This window comes from Hyla sarda, chromosome 7 (genome assembly GCF_029499605.1).
Source record: "Hyla sarda isolate aHylSar1 chromosome 7, aHylSar1.hap1, whole genome shotgun sequence".
Taxonomy (NCBI): Eukaryota; Metazoa; Chordata; class Amphibia; order Anura; family Hylidae; genus Hyla; species Hyla sarda.
Window position 1 is genome coordinate 184,068,619 of NC_079195.1, and position 27,560 is coordinate 184,096,178.

Consider the following 27,560-nt stretch of genomic DNA (forward strand, 5'->3'; position numbering starts at 1 on the left):
CTTTTCCACCTCATCCAACAAAGGGGTATGGTTTGGGTTAAAAAGGGTGTGGTTTAAGTGCTGTTCAGCAGCAATTTTCCAATTTTTCACAAAATTTCCAAACTCACAATTTTTCAGGAACCAGTTAAGGTTTGAAGTGGATTTGAAGGGTCTTCATCTTAGAAATACGCCACAAATGACCCCATTATAAAAACTGCACCCCCCAAAGTATTCAAAATGACATTCAGTCAGCGTTTTAACCCTTTAGGTGTTTCACAGGAATAGCAGCAAAGTGAAGGAGAAAATTCACAATCTTCATTTTTTACACTCGCATGTTCTTGTAGACCCAATTTTTTTATTTTTACAGGGGTAAAAGGAGAAAATTTATACTTGTATTTGTAACCCAATTCCTCTCGAGTAAGCACATACCTCATATGTCTATGTAAAGTGTTCGGCGGGCGCAGTAGAGGGCTCAGAAGCGAAGGAGCGACAAGGGGATTTTGGAGAGTACGTCTTTCTGAAATGGTTTTTGGGGGGCATGTTGCATTTAGGAAGCCCCTATGGTGCCAGAACAGCAAAAAAAAAAACACATGGCATACCATTTTGGAAACTAGACCCCTTGAGGAACGTAAAAAGGAATAAAGTGAGCCTTAATACCCCACAGGTATTTCACGACTTTTGCATATGTAAAAGAAAAAATTTCACTAAAATGTGTGTTTTCCCCCCAAATTTCACATTTTAGCAAGGGTTGATAGCAGAAAATACCCCCCAAAATTTGTAACCCCATCTCTTCTGAGTATGGAGGTACCCCATAAGTTGACCTGAAGTGCACTACGGGCGAACTACAATGCTCAGAAGAGAAGGAGTCATATTTGGATTTTTGAGAGCAAACTTTGCTCGGGGGCATGTCGCATTTAGGAAGCCCCTATGGTGCCAGGACAGCAAAATAACCCCCCCACATGGCATACCATTTTGGAAACTAGACCCCTTGAGGAATGTAACAAGGAATAAAGTGAGCCTTAATACCCCACAGGGGTTTCACGACTTTTGCATACGTAAAAAAAAAATGTTCACTAAAATGTGTGTTTCCCCCCCAAATTTAACATTTTAGCAAGGGTTGATAGCAGAAAATACCCCCCAAAATTTGTAACCCCATCTTTTCTGAGTATGGAGGTACCCCATAAGTTGACCTGAAGTGCACTATGGGCGAACTACAATGCTCAGAAGAGAAGGAGTCATATTTGGCTTTTTGAGAGCAAATTTTGCTCGGGGGCATGTCGCATTTAGGAAGCCCCTATGGTGCCAGGACAGCAAAATAAACCCCCACATGGAAACTAGACCCCTTGAGGAACGTAACAAGGGGTACAGTGAGCCTTTACCCCCCCCCCCACTGGTGTCTGTCAGAACAGTGGGCTGTACAAAATGTTTAATTTGCACAGCTGTTCCAAAGATCTGTCAGACACCAGTGGGGGGTAAATTCTCACTGCCCCCCTCATTACATTCCGTGAAGAGTGTAGTTTCCGAAATGGGGTCACATGTGGTTTTTTTGTTTTTTTTTGTTGCATTTGTCAAAACCGCTGTAACAATCAGCCACCCCTGTGCAAATCACCTAAAATGTACATGGTGCACTCTCCCTTCTGGGCCTTGTTGTGCGCCCCCGGAGCCCTTTGCGCCCACATATGGGGTATCTCCGTAGTCGAGAGAAATTGCATTGCAAATTTTGGGGGGCTTTTTTCCCTTTTACCTCTTGTCAAAATGAAAAGTATAGGGCAACACCAGCATGTGAGTTAAAAAAATTATTTTTTTTACACTAACATGCTGGTGTAGACCCAACTTCACCTTTTCATAAGGGGTGAAAGGAGAAAAAGCCGCCCAAAATTGTTAGGCAATTTCTCCCGAGTACGGCGATACCCCATATGTGACCCTATACTGTTGCCTTGAAATATGACAGGGCTCCGAAGTGAGAGAGCGCCATGCGCATTTGAGGCCTGAATTAGGGATTTGCATAGGGGTGGACATAGGGGTATTCTACGCCAGTGATTCCCAAACAGGGTGCTTTCCGGCTGTTGCAAAACTCCCAGCATGCTTGGACAGTCAACGGCTGTCTGGCAATACTGGGAGTTGTTGTTTTGTAACAGCTGGAGGCTCCATTTTGGAAACAGTGGCGTACCAGATGTTTTTCATTTTTATTGGGGAGGGGGGCTATGTAGGTGTATGTGTACATGTAGTGTTTTTTACTTTTTATTTTATTTTGTGTTAGTGTAGTGTTTTTAGGGTAAGTCACACGGGCGGGGGATTACAGCGAGTTTCCCGCTGCGAATTTGAGCTGCCGCGCAAAATTTGCTGCATTGCAAACTTGCAGCCTGATACTCACTCCTGCTGTTGCAAAACTACAACTCCCAGCATGCACAGTCTATCAATGCATGCTGGTAGTTATAGTTTTGCAACAGCTGGAGGCACACGGGTTGGGAAACACTGAGTTAGGAAACAATGTTTCCCAACCAGTGTGCCTCCAGTTGTTGCAAAACCACTACTCCCAAACATTCTCAGGCATGCTGGAAGTAGTAGTTCGGCAACATCTTTAGAGCCAGATGTTGCCGAACTACAACTCCCAGCATGCTTGGAGTTGTAGTTTTGCAACATCTGGAGGACTACAGTTTGCAGACCACTAATACAGTGGTTCCCAATCTGTGCCCTTCCAGATGTTGCAAAACTACAACTCCCAGTATGCTAAAACTGTCCAGGCATGCTGGGAGTTGTAGTTCTGCAACATCTGAAGGGCCAGATGTTACAGAACTACAACTCCCAGCATGCCTGGACAGTAAGGACATGCTGAGGATGTGTAGTTTTGCAACATTTGGAAGGGCACAGTGGTCTCCAAACTGTGGACCTCCAGATGTTGCAAAACTGCAACTCCCAGCATGCCCAGATGCCAAGGGCTGTCTGAGCATGCTGGGAGTTGTAGTGTAAGGGGACCAGATGGAGCAGTCCAGATCGCTTTAAGGTGGTCTGGACTGCTGCAAAGGTCCCGCGCTGCGGCCGAAGATCAACTCACCTGTCGCCACCGCCGCCGTCTCCGCCGCCGGGATCCGGGTCTTCATGGACGAGGTAAGTACCAGGGTCGGGCCCCAGTACTCCCCCAACCCCCGCCGCGTCCTCTGGTCTTCCTCCCGTTCTCACCGGACTTCCAGGGGCCAGGCAGGGCGGGAGGAAGTAACCACCCCCCCCCCCCCCTGCGATTGGTCAGGGGATAGGAGGAGGTGGCAGGCTTGCCATCCCGCTCCAATACTTCAGCATGGTCCTGGCTGTCTGTGGCAACCGGGATCATGCAAAATTGCCGGGCGGTCGGGTCCCAGAGATCCGATCAGCCCGGTAACACGGCAGATCGCAGGGGCGATTTCCCTCGCGATCTGCGACGATCGCCGACATGGGGGGCAGACATGGCCCCCTCGGCATTTGCCTTGGATGCCTGCTGAAGCATTTCAGCAGGCATCCGATTCCGATCTCTGCCCGGCGCCCTGCAGGGACCGGAAAACGCCAGGACGTACAGGGACGTCCTGGGTCCTTAAAGCCCAGGGTGCGGGGACGTCCCCATACGTCCTGGGTCCTTAAGGGGTTAAAGGGAACCTGTCATCACTTTCATGATCCACAGGTCATGAGAGTTGCCCCCACTTTCTTTGATTATTAGATGTCTCCATAAACCCAAACAAACAAACAGACATCTATATATCAAGGCTGGTGGGGCAGGTAGAAGCTGTGGGCGACAACCTTGATTACTTGTAGTTCAGGCAACATGAAAGTGATGACAGGTTCCCATTATAAGCTCCCAAGGTTTCAACTAGTAGTGTCTATTTTCTTTTCTATGCACAGGTGGCTAAAACAATACACAAAAAGTAACAGCAAATTGCTAGGTTATACCATGACTTTATGATATGTGGAGTCAGCGAGGTAGGCCAATGCCAGAGAGCTGTGGAGATGGCTTATATTCTAGAAAACAAAAGGGTTGGTCAGTTGAAATCCAAACATTTTGAAATCCTTGGTTGAACTTGATGGGCCGTACTAACTATGTAACTTGTCTGATACTCCTTTCCCCCAACATCAATATATATTAGAGATTGATTTGGCTAAAGGTTTGGTGTCCGTTTCAGTTTGGCCAACCTTTGGCTAAAGTATATGGGCACCTTAAGGAAGGACTACATTCTGACCTCCTTCACAGTCTATTCCTGCTCTGGGGCACCTCGGCCAGCTGCTGTTTCCTGCACAGCTATGTGGCAATTGTACAAAAAATAAAAAGCTGACAATGTTGAATCAGGATTATTAGAATCCCATAGGTCAGACCCCATATGAGTCATAAACTTAAGGCATATCCCATGGATATGCCATGTTTTTATGAGATAAAAATTCCCTTAAAGAGAATAGTGCCCTGACTACATGACCTCTTTTGACAGACTTTTCTCCATGATGTCAGTAAGCCCAAAATAACTTCCTAAATGGGTAAATGATTATGATTAACATGTATTGTGTTTATGAGACATGAATGCTGAATTGAAAACAGATGGTTCTCATTCTGGCCTCATTTCCCCTCTCAAGAATCACTTCTATTAGTCCCTCCTGTTGGATACACTCAAAGCAAACATAAAAATAGAAATATCAGAATGCATTGTTCTAAGGGCATGCTTTGATGTTGTGGCTATAAAGATTTTGGACTTCTGCTAGGCCAGCAGGAGTCCAAAGTCTGTGTAAGAGAAGATGATGTGGTCTGAACATGTAGGGAGACACCTAGTGGCAGCTTTTTTAAACACAATTAAAACATAGAAAACATTTTTTTTTAAACAAAGTACAAAGTAAAAATTAGTTTTAATGACAGTGCCCATTTAAGGATTTTCACTGCTTTACTCTGAGCTTTCTTCACCCCCTTGCAAATTTACTACACACTATTAATCTGTTTCCAGCTTGTTAGTTCTTTTAATCTTTGATTCACAGTGAAAATATGAGGTCCCAAATGCGGACCATCAGGTCAAACATCTTATATCTCTCTACAATGACATTCCAACCTTCCATCCAGTTCCAGGGCGTCCATTAATTTTATAAACATATGCCAACATTGGTAAATACAGAAACCATTATCCATTTCTTCGGAATATCAGTAAGAAAGTAGGGTAGCCAGTTACAGAATGTACCATATTGCTGCATGCTCACACTAGTTTTAGACAATCTGCAACAATCTGGGATTTAGGCATCCCCAGGCTTCATTTCCTTGTGGGTAATACAGTGTAGTGAATGTGAACCCGCTAAGTTATTATCAACTAATTTGGATCAAAGTAAAACTTCTGCAGCAAGCTTAAAGTTTCTGCCTCAAAATGCTCCTTATTTTTATGTATTCACACCCCTGTTCGTATTCATTTTTTATTTTCTTGCATTCCAAACTGCCAAATGGGGACCATCTTAATTACTACCTTTACCGAGCACCAGATGATCCCAAATTTTCTCCTTCGGTACAACTGTCACACTGACTAGTATCAAGCCACCATCTTATCATTTTGTGGCCAACAATCCTGCTACTTGCCTGAGTAATTGTCAACCTATTGATCTCTAGCTTGCAAGTGGCACCTTGTCTTGGAGGATTCAGTTTCCTGTCTGGAGATGGGCTTGAATCAACTCCCCTTTGACTGCCATAAAAGTGGAGGTCTCTGTTTTTTCAAGGACCTCAACAGTGGGGTCACTTGCAGATTCTGTTGGGTTAGGGGTTCAAACATTGGTGTCACATAAAAAACCTTTGACATGTCACACATGTCAAACATTTTGATTGGTCAAGGTCTTAGTGTTCTCACCTAGGGATGAGTGAATCGAATCTGACGAATCTGAATTCGTTACGAATTTCAGGAAATATTCGATTCGCAAGGAATGCAAATATTGTGGTGATTTGATTGCGCAAATTGCTTCATTAAACTCCATTTAGTGTGGTCCGGGTATCTAAAATGGCAGATCCACATGTGAGGACATGGGGCAGGGATCTCTGGGAAGGGAAGGTGGGAAGGCGGTATGACTCTGAATCACATGCAGCATGCAGCCTATTTGCAGCCAGCAACCCCTGTGATGAAATTCATCTGGCAGAGGTCGCAGCAGACTAGGGGCGAGTGGCCGCAGGAGTCAAAGCAAGAGGCCTGAGCTCCCGATATCAGCTAGCGGTCGTGTCTCGACCAGCAACCCATCTGCCGTCATCGATTGGTTAACACGGTCATCCACTTCCTCACAAGTGACATCTGACACCCCCAGTCAACAGTCGGTGGGTTCCTCAGACACAACCCTCAGTTGGCATGGCCCGGGAGCAGTCCCTGTCCTCCCATTGCCTCTGTCCTATGCTGTTCCCTCCCCTACAGAAGTATCTTATGCTGTGGGTTCACCTCCACTATTCAGTGAGGACAATCTAATAGAGGACAATCAGCAGCTACTGGCCAGCCAAGAAGTGGAGGAGACATCCACTACTTCCTCTGCTAGGCGGGCAAGTAGTGATGAGGAGAGTGGCATGGGAGGTGGTGTTGCCAGCGTTCAGGCTCCTGAAGCAGACCCTGTTGATGAACCTGAGGAGGACATCAGTGACGTGCAGACACAACTCGATGATGATGAAGCCGATCGCTCTTGGGAGCCAGGTGCAGAAGGGGCTTCATCATCATCAGGAGAAGAGGGTTGCAGGTTGATAGGGAGGCAGCAGCTGAGCCAACAAGGTGGTAGTATGGTTGGCAGTCAGTATGGTGGCAGAAGTGGAAAATCTGGAGCCAAACGTGCCCGGGGGAGACCACCTGCTTCGCTGCAGCCTACCTTTCCGGGAGGTAGTGGAACTGGGGTTCCTGGAGTCGGCAGCAGTAGCAGTCACTTAGTGCGTACTGTTGGTGGGAAAATCAGCTACTCGGCGGTGTGGCAGTTTTTCATCAAGCATCCGGAGGAGGTTAACTTAGCCACATGCAAGATGTGTCGACAGAAGGTGAAGCGTGACCAGGGTCCCAATGTTGGCACCACGGCCCTGCGTCAACATATGCAGCGTCACCATAAAGCAGCCTGGGAGAACCGTGGCTCTGATGGGGTGGTCCGGCCTGCTGCATCACCCAGTGGCACACCGCTCCCTGTTTCAGCTAGCCAAGGCTTCACCACCTCAGCCAAAGGGATCTGTGTGTCATACCCTTCTTCTGTCGCTCCAAATGCTCCTGTTTATCCTCGTTCTAGTCAGTCATTCCTCCAGCAATCTATCAGCAAAGCCATGTTCAAGAGACAACAGTATGCGCCCACGCATCCAACGGCGCAGAAGCTGAATGTGCTCCTGTCCAAGTTGCTGGTGCTGCAGTCCCTCCCTTTTCAAGTGGTGGACTCGGCATCTTTCAGAGAACTGATGGCTTGTGCCGAGCTGAAGTGGAGAGTCCCAAGCTGTCATTTCTTTGCGAAGAAGGCAGTACCCGCCCTGCACAATTTTGTGGAAGAGAAGGTGGGCCAGTCCTTGAGCCTGTCGCTGTGTACCAAAGTGCACGGCAAAGACGACATGTGGAGCTGTAACTATGGTCAGGGGCAATACATGTCCTTTACAGCCCACTGGGTGAATGTGGTTCCTGCACAGCCACAACAGTTACTTGGACAGGTCACGTCGCTTCCACCTCTACGCTCTCAGGCTGTTGGTCCTGTGACAGTGTGTGACTCCGCCTCCTCATCCTCCATCACGTCCACTGCACGGACAAGTGTCAATGCCCCTTCAGCATGCCATTTGTACAGGGCATGGCGGTGTAACACTGTTCTTCACATGGTTTACCTTGGCGAACGGAGTCACACAGGGAAGGAACTGCTAAAAGTCATTCATCAAGAAATTGGATCATGGCTTACTCCATGAAAACTGGAAATGGGAACCATGGTAACCGACAACAGGAAGAACATCTTGTCTGCGCTGTGACAAGGAAGCCTGAGGCATGCGCCCTGAATGGCACACGTGTTTAATTGTCAAGCGTTTTCTGAAGTGTCCCCCTATTTGCAAGACATCCTTACAATGGGAAGGAAACTTTACATGCACTTCAGCCACTCGTACACCACAAAGCACACCCTCCTTGAGCTGCCGCATCAGAATGGTATCCCCCAACATAGTCTCATTTGCAACGTTTCCACACATTGGAATTCCACCCTCCATATGTTGGACCAACTATATGAACAGAGAAAAGCCATCACCGATTTCTTGATGTTCCAAGCGGATAAGGGGACTCCCATGTGTAACTTCAATGTCAACCAGTGGCAGCTCATACGTGACACCTGCCATTTGCTCAGGCCCTTTGAGGAAGCCACACTATTAGCCAGTCGCCAGGATTACGGGATGAATTACATCATTCCACTGCTTCATCTACTACAACATGTGTTGGAAACGATGGCTGGTTAGGGCACTATAGACGTCGCGTCTACATCTCATGGCTGAACTGAAGGAGGAGGGGTAGGGGCACAGTGGAGCACAGTTTAGGTTTTGCAAAAAGGGCAGTTTTACTAGTCATCTGACAGGAGAGGAGGAGCAGGAGCAGCTAGAGGAGCTAGAGGGTTAAGAGGAAGACGAGACAGAGGACCCAGACACACTGTGGCAGTTTGCAGTGGAGATGGAGGCAGGGAGTCCCTTCGAGTCACTTGCACAAATAGCACGATGCATGCTCAGTTGTTTGTGTAGTGACCGCCGAATTGTCACCATTCGGCAGCGGGATGACTTCTGGCTCTCCCCCCTTATTGAACCCTCGCTACCGGCACAAAATGGGGACCTTTTTTACACCCACTGAGAGGGAGGACAAACTGACCTACTACAGAGACATCCTGCATAGTCAGTTGGCCGATGCCTATCTGCGCCATCGTCCATCCTCTCGCAGGTCTGACTCGGGGGCCCCTCTGCGCTCACCTTCCACTGTCATGGCTGCTGGGTAGGGATGGGGTGGCAGGAGCAGTACCGGCTCCATCAGCAGCCGCCTGAGTCTGCAGTTGTTGATGAGTTGCTTTCTTTACCTGCATAGTGAAGCAACTCATCAGCAGCAGGTAGACCTGGAGCAGGACCTGAACCAGCAGGTGATGGCATACCTTGATATGCCCATGCCAACACAACTTGAAGATCCGCTGGACAGCCAGACTTGATTTGCCAACAAGAATAGTTTGCCCTGAAAAGCTGTCCTGCCTGGCCAGTAGTGTGCTATCAGAGCGGGTGTTTAGTGCGGCGGGGGTCATAGTAACCCCAAAAAGAACTCGTCTGTCCATGAAAAATGTGGAGAGACTGACCTTTGTGAAGATGAATCTGGCATGGATCAGCCAGGATTTCCACCCACGCATTACGTAAAACGTAACTTTTAATAATATTCTTAGAATAAAATATATGTACCCAAATTTTTTTTTTTTTATCGAACAAAAGGAAACGTGAACAAAATTCACCATGTGCCACCTACACCACCAAGTATTGTTGTGATGGAAAGACCTCTAAAATGTAGAAGGGAACGACGTATGGTCCATTTTAATGGTTTGGGGCAAAAACTTCCCCTGTAAAGGCCCTACTCTCGCATTATTAATTCCCTTCTTGGCAAGTGTTACTCTCCCTAAAAAGGGCGGCCCCACACAGGAACCTCTCCCTATTTCCCCCTACGAACATTTTCCAGGGTTTTTAGGTGGAAATAGAGTTTCCTGTGTGGGGCCGCCCTTTTTAGGGTGAGTAGCACTTGCCAAGAAGGGAATTAATAGGGCGAGAGTAGGGCCTTACAGGGGAAGTTTTTACCCCCACCTGCTGCAATGGACAATACGTTGTTCCCTTCCACCTTTTCGAGGAAAGTGTTACCCATCTTAAAAAGTGCGGCCCCACACAGGAGCCAGTGTTTATCCTTCCAGTACTTATCAGCTGCTGTATACTACAGAGGAAGCTGTATTGTTCTTTTCTGCCTGACCACAGTGCTCTCTGCTGACACCTCTGTCCATGTCAGGAACTGTCCAGAGTAGTAGCAAATCATCATGGCAAACCCCTTCTGCTCTAGACAGATCCTGACAGTATTGCAAACCCCTTCATGGCCAACCCCTTCTGCTCCAGACAGAATTGGCAAATCTGTTAAACTTTTTGGCACCAGTTGATTTAAAGGGGTACTCCGGTGCTTAGACATCTTATCCCCTATCCAAAGGATAGGGGATAAGATGCCTGATCGCGGGAGTCCCGCCGCTGGGGACCCCGGTGATCTTGCACGCCGCACCCCGTTTATAATCAGTCCCCGGAGCCTGTTCGCTCCGGGTCTGATTACCGGCGACCACAGGGCCAACGGCGTATGACGCCACGCCTCCGCCCCCGTGTGACGTCACGCTCCACCCCTCAATGCAAGCCTATGGGAGGGGGCGTGACAGCTATCACGCCCCCTCCCATAGGCTTCTATTGAGGGGCGGAACGTGACGTCACACGGGGGGCGGAGGTGTGACGTCACACGCCGTCGGCCCTGTGGTCAGCGGTAATCAGACCCAGAGCGAACACGCTCCTGAGACTGATTATAAACGGGGTGCCGCGTGCAAGATCACTGGGGTTCCCAGCGGCGGGACTCCCGCTATCAGGCATCTTATCCCCTATCCTTTGGATAGGGGATAAGATGTCTAAGCACCGGAGTACCCCTTTAAAAAAAATGTTCACCCCTTTAACAAGTCTTCTACAGCAACTTTGAAGATCTTGAAGTCCTCCCAACCTATCACTGTGGATTTTGCTGCACAGGGCTATGGTAAAATCCGCAAATGCAGTTTGTAAATTAAATGTTTTTTTAAGCACTCTGTAGAAAAATCCACAGTGACAAATCCTTTCCAAATCCACATCATTTAGAGCCCATTCACACTACAGCATTTCCGAGCAGAATTCCACTGAGCAGCAGCCTCCTATAGTTTTCAAGGGGATTCTTTTGCACTGTTCACACTGCAGAATTTTTGTACCCTGGACCCACTGTCAGAATGAACAATTTCATTATTTCTATTGCCGTCTATGGAGGCTGCACATGTCCGAGTGGTCCTAGCACCACTAAGTCGGCCCCGCAGCAGATGGAATCTCCACCCAGAATATCTCCTGGCAGAAATTCTGTCGTGTGAATGGGCCCCAAGGGTACGTTCACATGTACATAATCCACTACAGAAATACTGCTTTAGTTTTTTTTGCAGACCCATTGAAATCAATGGTTAGCAGCATAATCCACTGTGGATTATCTGATGTGGATTATGAACATGTAAATGTATGCTGAGTGTGAATTTGCTGCTGCAGATTTAATTGCAAACTTTTACATATTTACTGCAGAATATTTTTGCAATGTCTGAACTATCAGTAGTGCCACAACAATTAAATGACAACATTCTGGTTAATTCTAGATGTCTCCAGGGGAACACACTAAATATATATTTATGCAACTTCTATTTGAGTCATTGGAAGCAGTGTAAGTCGGTATGTAGTATGTAGTAGAAGCCTTGGCAGATAACGTGCCTGCTCTGTTGGAAGGTCGAGAGACTCCTGGACAAGCAGGGAGAGCAAGAAAGCAAGTGATAGAACATACAGATTTTAATCACAGAGAGAGACAGAAAATAAAATGAAAGGGCAATTTGCTTAAGTAGCAATAGTCATATAGAATCTGTCAGCTCTATTTGCTGTTAAGAGCTGCATTTACCATTGGATATTTGTTAGAGTATAAAAGAAAACTGTTGAAAGCCTGGAACTGATGGCCAAACATACAAAATCTATTTTTTATTTCCCAGCCAAGTGTCAAGGAGGAGGAGCTACATCTCGGCACACCTCCTTCTCTTCCTTGACCTCCCAGGCCCTCCTTGACTGACATACACAGATCTGTACATCAGTCAAGGAGGGTCTGGGAAGTAAGGGTGAGTGAGGAAGTTTAACAGGCTATGTGACACTGGAGCAGTTTGGCTCCACCTACTTGACGAATGGCTGGGGGGAAAAAGGAGATTTTATAAGTATGGCAATCGCCATCAGCTCCAGGAAAGGTACGGTTTTCTTTTATATCCTACCATCTGTACAAGAGAGTCTGCAGGTCTTAGCAGCAAATAGAGCTTACAGATTCCCTTAAAGGGGTACTCCGGTGGAAAAAAAATTTTTTTTAAATCAACTGGTGCCAGAAAGTTAAACAGATTTGTAAATGACTTCTATTAAAAATATTTACCTCAGAGAAAATTCTTTTATTTTTTAATTTATTTTTTGTCTTTTAGACAGTTCTCTCTGCTGACACCTGATGCCCGTATCAGGAACTGTACAGAGCAGGAGAAAATCCATATTGCAAACCTATGCTGCTCTGGACAGTTCCTGACACAGACAGAGGTGTCAGCAGAGAGCACTGTGGACAAGACAAAAAAGAAATTAAAAAAGAAAAGAATTTCCTCTGTAGCATACAGCTGCTAAAAAGTACTGGAAGGGTAAATATTTTTTAATAAAATACATTTACAAATCTGTTTAACTTTCTGGCACCAGTTGATTTAAAAAAAATAAAAAAAATGTTTTCCCCGGAGTACACCTTTAATGCCACAATACTATGTAGACAAGAATGACAGTCACTAAAAGAACAACTGCTGAGACACCACGATGATCTTTGCATACTTGTTAAATTAATATATGTCTTCAGCTCTGGTGTATAATATTTATTATCCATTTTTCTTTTTAGGGTTCAATTATTTTAACAGCCGTTGCGCAGATTATAGTGAGCTTGTCTTTGTTGTATAATACTGAATCCAAATTAGCATCATATGGCACTGCATACTGGACATCAGCAATTGTAAGTATTACATATATATATATATATATATATATATATATTTGTATTTCTTATATGTCAAATATATTGTATGTAGAATAGATTATCACATACATATACCCCTTTCAGGTGGTCTGTGTTAACCCACCAGAAGAAAATATACAACAGGGGGGAACAGGGGATATAAGGAGCAAGAGTAGTGTTTTAAATCAGTGGGTTCCAGAGAAGGGCTCCAGCATGGAGGACATCCTACAAAGAGACAATTTTAGAAGTAAATATTAGGGAGCGCTACTAACTGAAGCAAAATAAATCAGCAAGAAAAAATAAAAATATATAATAAGATGTTATGACTCACCCAGTGTACGCAGCGACCCCCAGAATAATAGGGTTCACCACAAACACCCTGGAGCCATGTTAACATAGAAAGATACAATCTTATCCTCCACCAAAAAGGTATCCCATAACAGCCAATAGGAGAGCGCAGGAAATAAAATCTGGATGTACTCCAAGCAGATCTGTGTGTGATAACCAATATAAAAGAAAAAAACATAAATACCAGTGCTCAGAGGAATTAATGATATAGTGCAAAATTCTCAACTCTACATACCCCCCGCCAAGTAGATATGTCACATCACATCCAGGACCTAGATATGGCATCCTCCAAAATTCCAAAGAACTCGCTCCAGTCAATCCAAATATACAGAAAGAGTATTTAAGGTGACGCGTTGAGGCATGTTAAATAAATGAACATTAATAATATATATACACACATGTATTAGACATCTTATCGAATTTCTCGCCGCTGTTCCTGCGTCCTGGCCGGCATCTCGCGGAATCTTGCATACTTCCGGTCAGAGGGAGCAGGTCACTGGCTGAGCAAAGAGCTCCACTGGGTTGGTAAACAGAGGTAAATACAAGAGTAAAGACATATGACATTGAGAGCTTTGTAGACTAGTAGTAGAATTAGTCAATTTATTTTTCTTGAGTGCTAGTGATGTTGATTTTAAACTCTTCACTATCATAGAACATCAGGGTTGTTACTATTAACCTCTCATCTAGTCCACAAGGGAACACATCATCTCCCTTTCACCCATAGACCTCCAGAGAGCCATCATTTTGTCTGTAGATTACCCGGATTAAAAGGGGTTATCCACCAAAAGGTGATTTTAGTACGTACCTGGCAGACAGTAATGGACATGATTAGGAAGGATCTGCGCTTGTCTTGGGGCTAAATGGCTATGTCATGAGATTACCATAATACTGTGGCTAGCTATTTATGAACTTGTATTTCCAGTTTGAGTTTTCTTCTTTGCCTACAAATCCCATAATTCCATTTTCCTAAAACACATCAGCCACCCCACCCATTGAAACATAAATGAGCTGCATCCATTCAAAAGACCCATGGTTTTCAATCAGGGTGCCTACAGTTGATGCATTAGTTGCAGATTGATATCTCTCCCACTAAGCGATCCCTCCACCCATTGAAGCAGACAGGCTCCCTGTCATCAGCTGACTAGTGAGTCAGGTCTCGGGCGCATTGCAACCTGGGAAAAATTTGATACAGCAGTCATTTTGTATGCTGGTAAAAATAAATATTAGGGTGAAAATCACAGAATAATTGCGAGAAAACCGTCACACACAGGTACAGACACTATATTATGAACTACACTAACTTTACAGCCCCTGTAGCATAGTCAAATAAAAAAAAAACTGGAATACCCCTTTAACTACATGTTGTAAGCAACATTTATGTGGACTCTGTATAAAAGTGATACATATGGCACAGTGAGTGGCTGTTTTATGGATTCTTATTTAAGTGTTATATGCAATGCAACTTAGAGGATATAATGCCTAGTTCCCTAACTATCTTGCACACTAGTTATAAAAGCTTAGAGGAAACACCATACTCCATTGATTTTTCAATGTCTCTCGTAATCACTGAGAAAATGTACTCTACTATCATGCCTCCTGGCATTTCCAAAGATATTGTATTACCCAGAAGATTAAAGGGGAACTCCGGTACGGAACATCTTATCCCCTATCCACAGAATAGGGGATAGATGTAGGATTGCTGGGGAGTGTATGATTGCTTGGACCCCTGTGACCTTTTAACTGGCACCCGGCCACTTTGTGCAAGGATTACTGTCAACCATGGTACAAAGCGCTGGCCGACATGCCCCTCCATGTATCTCTATGGGAGAGACGGAGATACATGAACACTGTATCTCCAGATATCCCTTAGAGATACATGAAGGGGAGTGTTGGCCACCGCTTTGTATCATAGTTGACAGTAATCCTTGCACAGAGTGGAGGTCGCTCTGTGCATGAGTAGAGCCGGGGTGCCAGGCACAAGATTGCGGGGGTCCCAACAGTCAGACCCCCCACAATCACACACTTATTCCCTATCCCATGGATTAGATGTTCAGTACCAAAGTTCCCCTTTAAATGCCATGTCATAGATTAAAGGGGTACTCCGCTGTTCAGGGTTTGGAACAAACTGTTTCGAATGCTGGAGTCGGCAGCTCGTGATGTCATAGCCCCGCCCCCTCTTGACGTCACACCCCGCTCCCTCAATGCAAGTCTATGGGAGGGGGTCATGATGTCATGAGCTCCTGGCACCGGCTCCAGCGTTTGTTCCCAAAGCAGCGGAGTACTACTTTAAAGATAATACCCTGAAAAATTAGGTTTCCACTTTAGTCCAACTCTGACCTTTGCTCCAGTACCCATGTACTACAAAATGTCCATATCACTCATCTTGTGTTGTCCTCTGTGTTGAATGACATGTTCTGTACAAATACTATACTGCATGTTGAGAGAATCAGTTGAAAATAGCCAAATGTTTTTTGTTTTTTTTCTCCACAGTATATTATTACCGGTTACATATTATTGGTTACCAAGAGAAAACCTACCACACATCTGGTGAGTTCATAAATGGAACTTTTTTTTTTTTTTAGAAAGTTCATGAAGTCATCATTGATTGTATTTACTGTACATTTTGATAGGATACAATGACTAATGCAGTCTTAAGAGCAATTCCAGTCAAAATATACAAAATATCATAATGGAGCTGGCTCCCTTTTGTGGCTATAAAAGCTGGCACTCTACTGCGAAGGCTTAACACAACATAGTAACTGAGAGAAATTGTGAGATCAGGCCTGTCTCTAAATTGTCATTTTAGTTCATCCCAAAAGTCTTTGATGAAGTTAATGTCAAGGCTCTGTGCAGGTTGCCCAAGTTCCTCCACACCAAACAAGTCAAACTATGTCTTTATGGACCCACATTTTTAAACGAGGGCACTGTCTTACTGGATCAGAACACGGCATTCAAAAACTGTTAATACAAAACATCCAGTTGTCTAAATTGCTTTTGTATGCTGTAGCATTTACATTACCCTTCACTTGGAAACCTGGAAAACAGTTGTGGTGTCCCGGTACAGGACCTAGTCGTGTAGCATCCTCAAGTCCCCTCCGCAAGTGTCCCTTGAGTCCATAGGGCTCTCCTGCAGGGTTTTACCCCCCTTGCTCACCTTCTTATTGTTCTATTTAAATGCATTGTATATATTGTGTATGCATTGTCAATATGTATAAAAGTGTTAGTCATGTGAACCACTGTCATGTGACATACCCAGAGTTCCATGGGCACAGGAACCCCAGGCATTAGCAACCAATGGGCTTTAGTCAAGCCCCCTAGTAACAAAACCGTTTTGGGTTGGTTGACGGCGGTTACCATACCGGAATAACCACATCCTGGTGTCACGAACACTAAAGGGTTAACAACATCTTGCCCCCAGGGTTAACACCACTAGACCCTGCTACATACTGCAACACCCTAGTCACCACACAGTCTCATACCATAAAGTCTTCTCCACCAAATCAGATTGTTATACATGGGTGAAACCCCCCTAACATCATATATAGGAGAGGTGTCCACATATGGCCACAAAGTCTTTTATGTCAAAGCATCATTAGTTGAAAATGCAGTTAGAACATAAAGATTCCCAAAAATCTGTTTTTTCCACTTTGTGATTAAAGGGGTACCCTTGTTGAAAACCTTTTTTTTTTTTTAAATGAACTGGTGCCAGAAAGTTAAACAGATTTGTAAATTACTTCTATTAAAAAATCTTAATACTTTCAGTACTTTTTAGCAGCTGTATGCTACAGAGGAAAATCTTTATTTTTTGAATTTCTTTTTTGTGTTGTCCACAGTGCTCTCTGCTGACACCTGATGCCCGTATCAGGAACTGTCCAGAGCAGGAGAAAATCCCCATAGCAAACCGTTGCTGCTCTGGACAGTTCCTGACATGGACAGAGGTGTCAGCAGAGAGCTCTGTGGACAACCCAAAAAAGAAATTCAAAAAGTAAAGAATTTCCTCTGTAGCAAACAGCTACTAAAAAGTACTAAAAGGATTATGTTTTTTTTTTTAAAGAAATAATTTACAAATCTATTTAACTTTCTGGCACCAGTTCATAAAAAGAAAAAAAAAGTTTTCCACCAGAGTACCCCTTTAAGGCTACAGTTCAACAATATGGATAGGGCATGCAGACAACAATGGTCAATGGCAGAGCGTTTTGCTTGTAAATGGGAAGTATTACTGACAAAATCATGCTGGTATTTTCCTTGCTTTGGGGCTTGGTTTTGTCGAATTGCACCAATCTGCATCATAGGACTGTATCCTTTAAGGATTTATTATCTGGATATCTTTATGTTATGGATGAGTAGGAGCCATTCTTTGCAGCAGTTTTCCACTGTAGGGAATAGGAGGAAACATAAGCTGGGTATCTTTACTTTATTACATCCATATGCCATTGTATGTATGTGGAGAGGGTTTTTCCTCATCAAATACTTTTGGCAAAGTGTCGGCCATTGAGCTCTAAGAAATCACCACTCTCATTTTCACAAACTCAAGCTGATGTCTATATGGAATTTCTTTTCCTTTTTTACCCTGTTCTACACTTTTTTCTCAATCGTAATTGTATTTTATAGCTCGCTCTTTCCTTTAACATTGTTTCAAAGCTGTTTTGGGCCATAAATTCTCCCCAAGACCTATTCTGACACCCTCATGTAGCAATAGGGAACTTGCTTTTCTGCTGTGGCAAATAAGTGTCGGCAATGGCTTCCTATAGTGTGTTTTGCTCCGAAAAGAGAAGCAGGAGATATTTTAGTAATTCAGGTTGGAATGGATAAAGGACATTGGGCAATGGGCATCTGAATACATGGGATCACAGCAGGAAACAAACAAAAAAAAAAAAAAACATATATATATATATATATATATATATATATATATTATTTATTTTTTTTTTAACAAGCAAGCATATGACTGACTGTAGTTATAACAGGATTCGGTGTTGAGCTCCTTTACACTATAGTGGTCTAGCATGTGAATAATGGACAATGCATTTGTAACCACCCTTAAAGGGGTACTATGCCCCATAGACATCTTATCTTAGGGGATAAGATGTCTGATCGCCAGGGTCCCGCCGCTGGGGACCCCCGCAATCTCTCCTGCAGCACCCCCATTCACCAGCCGGAGTATTGTGACGTCATGGCCCCTCCCCCTCAATGCAAGCCTATAGGAGGGGGCGTGACGGACGTCACGCCCCCTCCTATAGGCTTGCATTGAGGGGGCAGAGCGTGATGTCACGAGGGGACGGGGCCTTGACGTCCCGATACTACGACCCCTGTATCGCCCGTCCTGCCCCCTCCTATAGGCTTGCATTGAGGGGGCGGAGCGTGATGTCACGAGGGGGCAGGGCCGTGACGTCACCATACTCCGACCCCTGTATCGCCCGTCCTGCCCCCTCCTATAGGCTTGCATTGAAGGTGCAGAGTGTGACGTCGTGAGGAGGCGGGGCCGTAACGTCACAATACTCAAGCCCCTGTATTACCCGTCGTCAGCCACAGAGCTGGTGAATGGGGGTGCGGCAGGAGAGATCGCGGGGGGTCCCCAGCGGCGGGGCCCTCGCGATGATCAGACATCTTATGCCCTATCCTTATGATAGGGAATAAGATGTCTAGGGTACCCCTTTAATGTTTTAAAAATAAAAATTAGACATTGAACTAATTAAGACATCATGTTGCCTTTTCCAATATTCATCCGCTGACTTTTCCTTACCTAGGTATGCAGTTCAGTTGTCTTCAACATTATGACATGGATTTCCTGCGCTACCTCATTGGCATTGGCTGTTATTGACCTTGGAGAATTTAAGAAGTTGTGCTTCATTAACGCTTGCTATACATATGTAAGTAAAACTGATCTTGTCTGGTTTTGTGCATTGGGGAGCAGTGAGGTTCTATTGTTGGAGTTGACAAATTTCCTAGTTCATTCCTCTTTATATCCATAGTAAAAGTATTTTATTGCAGATACAGAGTTATAAACATCAAGTGACAACAGTTTCTTTATCTTCCATGTTCCCAGTCACAACTTTCCCCATATTACTACACACTTATTGCCATGAATTCTCTGGTCCTCCTCCTTTCCCTTCCTGCTGGATTGATTGGAATCACCGCTCTTAGTTCTCATTCAAAAGACAATTCTTAGGTAAGATTGTACTAAAGAAGAGATATATTAACCTATAAAAGGCAATGGTGTGATCATAATATAGGACTTTTATCCCTTCGGAACCGGACCATTTTTTATTTTTTTCTCCTCGGCTGCCAATAGCTATAACTCTTCTATTTTCCCATCTAGAGACCCATGTGAGGGCATGTTTTTTTTTTAGGACTAAATGTAACAATAATCTTCATTTTTCCATAAAAGACACTGCAAAACAAAAAAAAAATTTAAAAAATTGAGACCTGGTCCAATAAGTCCCTCTTCGGCTAAGTTTCCACATGGTTTTTTTTCTGGCGGTTTTTGGAGTCCTGCCACTGCAGTTTTCGAGCCAAAGCCAGAAGTGTATTCAAAAGGAATAGGACATATAAAGGAAGGACTTACACTTCTCCTTATGGATCCACTTCTGACTTTGGCTCAAAAACTGCAATGTAGAAACTTAGCCTAAAAAAAGTTACATTTTTTTTATTGTGCAAAAGTTGTAATACATAACAAAAACTATATTTATTTATTATTGCTGTAGTTGTAATGACCTGCAAAATAAAGCTAACATAATGGTTATATTGCAAAGTGAATGCTGTAAAAGATTAAATACATAAATAAAACCCAAAATCCAAAAACTAATAAAAGTTATTTAACACAGTACATGTAGTACTGTAGTTGTGACTCTTGGAACACAGGGTGTTTTTAATGGTATCTGAGTATATATAGATATCTTTTTTTTATGTTTTATTAACAATGACTCCATTTCGTCTTCTTTTGTTCCTTCTTCTGTTCCTTCTTAATGTTTACCACTTCTTCCTCCTTTTTTTCCCATCAACTTTTTTTTTATGTCCTTTTTCCACATCCACTTCTTTTTCTTTACCTTTGGGTGCTTCATGTTTTTTCTTTGCATTGCTTCTTCATATGCTTTTTTTCCCTCTTTGTTCTCCTTCTTGTCCCTTTTCCTGTGCTTCTTACTCCCTTTTTTTCTGTCCACCTTGTTAATGTTCGTTTTTTCCCTTCCATTTCTTTTCCTTTACATTTGGGTGCTTCATGTTCTCCTTCCTTTCTTTGCATCGCTTCTTCTTATACTCTTTCCCTTTTTGCACTTCTTCTTGGCCTTTTTCCTGTGCTTCTTCCATCATTTTTCTCCTTCTCACACGTCTTCTTTCCTTCATCTCCTAGATCTTCTTTTTTATCTTGTCCTTCACTTTCTTCATTTTCTCCGGTGGTCAACGTGTTTTTCTGTTTTTGACTTACTCTATTTGTTTTGTTTCATTTCTATTCTTGTTGTTTAGGCTACTCTATTTCCGTTCTTTGTTGTCTTTTTATCCCCCCACTTTGTTTTCCTATCTTTGCTTCTATTTCCTGTTTCTTGCTTTGCTGAAAACTACAAATCCCAGCATGCCACATGCCTTGCTTGTTTGGGGTGGCTCCTTCTTTATTTTTTTGTTTGTTTGTTCTGCTACCCTACTATTTTCCCAGGTCGGCTCCCTTATACACAGCACACTAATATAATCAGCCCTGGTTGGGATACACTGGCATACACACACAAAAGGGACTACAACTCCCAGCATGTATCATTCAAGAGTCATCAGTCTGTGTTATAACACCAGCATGCTGCCTCTATAGTCTCCTGGGGGTTGTAGTTCACCAACACCTCTATAGGGCATACACCAGGGTTTCCCAACCAGGGTGCCTCCGTGAGTTGCAAAACTACTACTACCAGCATGCCCGGACAGCCAAAACAATGCACTATGTTTGTAATATACTGAATAGGCTAGGCCAGTGTTTCCCAATCAGTGTGCCTCCAGCTGTTGCAAAACTACAACTCACAGCATGCCCAAAGGCTGTCAGGGCATGCTGGGAGTTGTCGTTTTACAACAGTTGGAGGCACACTGGTTTGGAAATACTGGTGTAACATGATGTGTATGCTGAATAGGCTAGGACAGTGATTCCCAACCAGTGTCCTTCCAGCTGTTGCAAATCTACAACTCCCAGCATGCAAAAAGTCTGTCCAGGCATGCTGGGAGTTGTAGTTTTGCAACAGCTGGAAGCACACTGGTTTGTAAACACTAGCATACATGCACATAACCCGGGACTACAACTCCCATCATGTGTCATTCAGAAGTCCCCCCCCTTCACACACAGAAATCATCCCCAGTCCGAGATTTATTCCCCTGCAGTCTATACATTCTTTCAGTGCAGACCTGCGTCCTCTGAAGACAGAGCAGGGGGAGGGGAGATGAGGAGCTGTGTACGTCCTCACTCTCCCCCTGCTCTAGCTTCTTTCTGTCATGCAAACCTGTGTCCTCCGGGAGGGGGGAGATGAGTGGACGTGGCTTATTTCTCTCATGCAGTTCTGAAAGAACAGAGAAAAAAAAGCCGACGTGTTGTCCACAGCCTAATCCTAACATCGCCGACGTTGTGGACAACAGTAAAAGATCCAACACAGAACTACAGAACTTCCTGGCCCACAAACAGGTAAAAAAAAAAAGACACATGCTACACAAACATATAATACATGTCAATTGCAAAAAACATGAACATTAAAAGAAGATGCAATATAGCCAAAAATCTTAACCCCCAGAGTACCCCTTTAAGTTCTATTATTTATTCATCTAATCCTTTATTTGCTTTATGTTTTTTTTTTTTCATGATTTCATGATTTCAGTACAACTCCAATCATAGCTTGGGCGGCAGGATATTTGCTTAAAGGGGTACTCCGGTGGTTAAGATTTTTGACTATATTGCATCTTCTTTTAATGTTCATGTTTTTTGCAATTGACATGTATTATATGTTTGTGTAGCATGTGTCTTTTTTTCTTACCTTTTTGTGGGCCAGGAAGTTCTGTAGTTCTTTGTTGGATCTCTTACTGTTATCCACAGCATCGGCCATGTTAGGATTAGGCTGTGGACAACATGTCAGGGCTTTTTTTCTTTGTTCTTTCAGAACTGCATGAGAGAAAGAAGCCACGCCCACTCATCTCCCCCTCCTGGAGGATACAGGTCTGCATGACAGAAAGAAGCTAGAGCAGGGGGAGAGAGAGGACATACACAGCTCCTCATCTCCCCTCCCCCTGCTTTGTCTTCTGAGGATGCAGGTCTGCACTAAAAAAAGAGAGAGAAGATAAGAGTGTTATCTTAAGGGGAAGATAACAAAGTGCACGGGCTGGGGATGTATAGACTGCAGGGGAATAAATCTCGGACTGGGGATGATTTCTATGTGTGAAGGGGGGGACTCCTGAATGACACATGCTGGGAGTTGTAGTCCCTGTTATGTGTGTATATGCTAGTGTTTACAAACCAGTGTGCCTCCAGCTGTTGCAAAACTACAACTCCTAGCATGCCTTGACAGACTTTGGGCATGCTGGGAGTTGTAGATTTGCAACAGCTGGTGGCACACTGGGTGGGAATCACTTTTCTAGCCTATTCAGAATACACATCATGTTACTCCAGTGTTTCCAAACCCAGTGTGCCTCCAACTATTGTAAAACTACAACTCCCAGCATGCCCTGGGAGGGCACTCTGGGAGTTGTAGTTTTGCAACAGCTGGAGGCACACTGATTGGTAAACACTGTTTTAGCCAATTCAGTATATTACAAAGTGCATTGTTTCCCAGCCAGGGTGTCTTCAGCAATATCAAACTACAACTCCAAGCATGCCCGGACAGCTTTTGGCTGTCTGGGCATGCTGGTAGTAGTAGTTTTGCAACACCTGGAGACACACTGGTTGGGAAACACTGGTGTATGCCCTATAGAGGTGTGGTGAACTACAAACCCCAGGAGCCTACAGAGGCAGCATGCTGGTGTTATACCACAGACTGAAGACTCCTGAATGATACATGCTGGGAGTTGTAGTCCCTTTTGTGTGTGTATGCCAGTGTATCCCAACCAGGGCTGATTATATTAGTGTGCTGTGTATAAGGGGACCAACCCCGGAAAATAGTAGGGTGGGTAAAGGGCGGAACAAAAAAAAAAAAAAAAGGAGCCGCCCAAAACCAGCAAAGCATGTGGCATGCTGGGATTTGTAGTTTTCAGCACAGCAAGAAGCAGGAAATAGAAGCAAAGATAGGAAAATAAAGTGGGGGATAAAAGGACAACGAAGAACGGAAATAGAGTAGGCTAAACAACAAGAATAGAAATGAAACAAAACAAATAGGGCAAGTCAAAAAAGGAAAAACACGTTGACCACCGGAGTACCCCTTTAAATCTTTGCTCTGTCACCTGAACACAAGACTTGCATTTGACAACAATCTATGGATTTTGCAATAAGGTCTATGGAACTTCCACTAAATCTGTAGATTGAACGTTATAGTCTCGCACAAATCAAGAGACATCACTAGAGTTGCACATATATGGCAATCAATATAAAAGCAGGTGGCATTCTTCTTTATTTTTTTTGACAATCTTTAAAGAGTACCTGTCAGCAAACCATATTTTCTAAACTAACTCAGATTATATTCCCTAACTACTCCTTACACCCCTCCTGTCCTTAACAAAATGTTACGAGCTTTAAAAAGCTCTATATCATACCTTTTCCCTTGCTCACATTTTGTGAGCTCCCGGCAGGAGAAAGTGGGGGTTCCCCAGCAGGCGTGACGTCACTAAAGCCTGTGAGAGCTGGGCCTCGCCATGCCCCGCACACACTTCCTGAGTTTGGTCTAACTGTTTGATTTGCGGCAGGGAACAGAATAGAGCCCCCTAGTGGCCATTTTTACAATTATATTAAAAACATATAAAGGTTGAGAGTTTAAACAGCGAATAAATAGCAAAGTGTCTTATAATTGCATAAGGAACAATATATTGAAAGTTTGGTTTGGTGACAGGTACTCTAAGTTTTATTGACCATCTTCTTCTTAATCATTTTCTTATCTTCTTGTATCTTTAGTTGTTTTTCCTCCTTTTTCTTCTGCTTTTATCTGGTCACCTAAGACTTTGTTTAATTTATTTGTAGTTGTTATTCTTCTAAATTGCTTTTGCTTTATTACTACGATAAATAAACAATTATTCTTTGTTTTACAGCTATTATTAACCTTCCACACCTCCATTACCAGCGACTCTGATACAGTGGTCCCTCAACATACGATGGTATTCGTTCCAAACAAGCCATTGTTTTTCGAATCCATCGTATGTTGAGGGATTCATGTAATGTAAAGTATAGGAAGCTGTACTCACCTGTCCCCGCTGCTACGGACCGCGTCCCGCCACTCCCGATGGTGTCCCCGCCGCTGCCGATGGTGATCCCGGGCCTCTGCTGGGCTCTCCTGGTCTTCTCCGGTCCTCTGCTGGGCTCTTATGGTCTTCTCTGGTCCTCCGCTGTCTTCTCTGGTCCTCCGCTGTCTTCTCCGGTCCTCCGCTGTCTTCTCCGGTCCTCCGCTGTCTTCTCCGGTCCTCCGCTGTCTTCTCTGGTCCTCCGCTGTCTTCCGCATGGCCTTACTGGGCCTGCGTAGCGACGTCATTACGCCACTGCGCACGCCGTTCCTATTGGATGACATGCGCAACAGCGTATTGACGTCACCGGAGAGGGCCGATAAGACACCGGAGGACCAGCGCTGGACCCGAAGGGCACCCCGGAGCATCGTGGAGGGGTAAGTAATACTCACCGCACCACACGGGGAACATTAAGCTGCTATCCGGATAGCACTTAATGCGATGGCCCCGACATAAAAAAGCATTGTATGTCGATTTGATCATATGTCGGGGCCATCGTATGTCAGGGGGTCACTGTATAGGATTTCTGCCATAATGAAGATTTGAATCATCCTTGTAAGATGTATACTAATTAATATGCATCCTGTTTTGACACTTGTATAACTCAATGCAACAATTACGAAAAGGCCATTTATAGAGGATGTTCACCCATTTTTAAACTAAAACATTTACATGAAACATTGCTCGAGATAATAAAAATGTATGGCATACATTTATTACAGTCAAATAAAACAAAAAAAATAACCTTAAAGAGAACTAACTTAAAGTGTACCTGTCATATCACAGAAAAAAATAATGCTTTTATATGTGACCCACTAGGCCATGCAGATTTTATTTATTTTTTATATATATCTAGCTTCTCTATTTGGCTCACAAATTTCCTCTATTCTGCTGCTCATTTACTGTGACATCCACTGCTCAGGAATGGGCATGTCCAAGACAAGCACTGAGCCCGCCCCCAATTACTGTACATTCACTTCTTACCAAGCTGTTGGACTTGGCTAAAGTTGTCAATACACTTTAGACTTCAGTCATACAAGCCTGCAGACTTTGGTGGGTGGGTGTTTGGTGGCCTCCCTCTAGATGATGGTGGAGAGAAAGGTCAGGCATGTTGAATTTTTACGACCTGATCCTATTGTTCTGGGAGAGATAAACTTACCCCATTACTCCCCATATTGAACACATGAATGTCCAGAAGTGCCAAACACTTATATGTATGGGGAAGTCAGAAGAGATAACTGTTTGGTGAACAAACATTATTAAAGTGTATGGCCATCCTTATTGACAGAAAGGTGGTTCCAATAGGAATTGGCAATTGAAACAATAAGAGGGGTTATAAGAACAGAGTAACATGTAGTGTAAATGCGCACTTAAAGAGGGAATTCCAACTGGTGCCAGAAAGTTAAACAGATTTGTAAATTACTTCTATTTAAAAATCTTTATCTATCCAATACTTATCAGCTACTGTATACTATAGAAGAAGTTGTGTTTCTTTCTGGAGTTCTTTTCTGTCCGACCACAGTGCTCTCTGCTGACACCTCTGTCCATATCAGGAACTGTCCAGAAGAGGAGAGGTTTGCTATGGGGATTTGCTTGTACACTGGACAGTTCCTGACATGGACAGAGGTGTCAGCAGAGAGCACTGTGGTAACACTGAAAAGAACTCAAGAAAGTAATACAACTTCCTCTGTACTATACAGCAGCTGATAAGTACTGGAAGGATTAAGATTTTTATATAGAAATAAGCTACAAATCTGTATAAATTTCTGGAGCCAGTTGATTAGAAAACATTTTTTTCCACCAAAGTACCCCTTTAAATCCTTATCTCAAAAAGAATCTACAACTTAACTCCTCATCAAAATGTGCTATAGATTACATGTTAGATTTTGTGGATATTGGTGTGGAATATAAATTAAGAAAAAATTATGGGGAAATGTATCATTTTTTACACTCCGAGCTAGTGTAGATTTCTAAGGCCTCACACATTCTTTTCGAGGACACCCCAGGAAGAAACATGGTTTGGGATGCAGGCTCTTGTAGGTATGAGGTTGTGTTTACAAACGTAATGCTTTAAATGCATTTTATTTTGTACTAATGGATGTATGATTGGAAGATGTTTGCCTTCTTTCCTATCAAGCCTGTTGGCAGTATTTTACACATTAGCCAGATTGGCTCCATTCTGATATCTCCTTTGGATGATACCATATAATATGTTATTTATTTTATGTATTTAGCACCCAGTGTCCAAATCTGTTTTCGTTCCACTGTACATTTGTCCTATCATTTTAATGATATTTTAATTATGTTTCCTAAATAAAGTATATTTGATTATATAGTATTGCATACTTTCTTGTTTTTTGGGGACCCCCGTCTTTTTGTAGGTTTGGTTATATAATAATTATTGGACCCGGTGATTTTTTTTTAATTTGCCATATGTAAATTTTAGTCTAACATGATTGATGATGAATTGTGAGTTTTAATTGTAATGGCTGTTTACATAACATTAGTTTTATACCTCAGATATGCTATATATGTACCCCTAATTCATTAAGTTAATTCATTCTGCCCTCTGTATATTTTTATTATATGCATTACAAATTAGGAACAGACTAAATGGATATTTTTTTATATATTACTTCTATACTACTTTATGTCAGATCTTTTTGCCAATTTTTTAAATTATACTAACATTAAAGTTCTTCTTAAAACAAAACATATCCCAAAATAGTTCCCATTAACCTTTTCAGGACCCCTGGGCGTACCGGTACGTCCTGACACCCTGGGTCTTAAGGACCCAGGACGTACATGTACGTCCGTGGGAATTTTTGGTCCCCGCCGCGCGCCGGAAGGTGGACCGAACTGGGGTGACTGCTGATATCGATCAGCAGGCACCCCGCGCAAATGCCCAGGGGGGTTATCAGACCCCCCCCATGTCAGCGACCGGCGCAAATCGCAAGTGAATTCACACTTGCGATTTGCGCCTATTTTGGGTCATACGGGTCTATGGTGACCCGGTGACTCGGAATATAAGGGGGATCGTGGTTGTCCAAGACACCTACGATTCCCCTGAAGGTATAG

The 27,560-nt window shown here is 43.6% G+C and overlaps 1 protein-coding gene and 1 long non-coding RNA gene across 2 annotated transcripts in view; one reads left to right on the plus strand and one right to left on the minus strand.

The window, feature by feature from the left end:
* The window catches only part of LOC130282863 (uncharacterized), a 30,292-nt gene extending 4,391 nt beyond the window's left edge, over positions 1–25,901 (plus strand). The window contains exons 3-7 of the mRNA XM_056531742.1: positions 12,645–12,755; positions 15,597–15,653; positions 18,854–18,976; positions 19,153–19,275; positions 24,294–25,901. Coding sequence (XP_056387717.1) covers positions 12,645–12,755; positions 15,597–15,653; positions 18,854–18,976; positions 19,153–19,275 — 414 coding nt within the window. The 3' untranslated portion in view covers positions 24,294–25,901. The remainder of the gene's footprint in view (positions 1–12,644; positions 12,756–15,596; positions 15,654–18,853; positions 18,977–19,152; positions 19,276–24,293) is intronic.
* LOC130282865 (uncharacterized) overlaps positions 13,511–27,560 on the minus strand; it is a 92,015-nt gene continuing 77,965 nt past the window's right edge. Inside the window, exon 3 of the long non-coding RNA XR_008846540.1 lies at positions 13,511–13,623. This is a non-coding gene — a long non-coding RNA (uncharacterized LOC130282865). The remainder of the gene's footprint in view (positions 13,624–27,560) is intronic.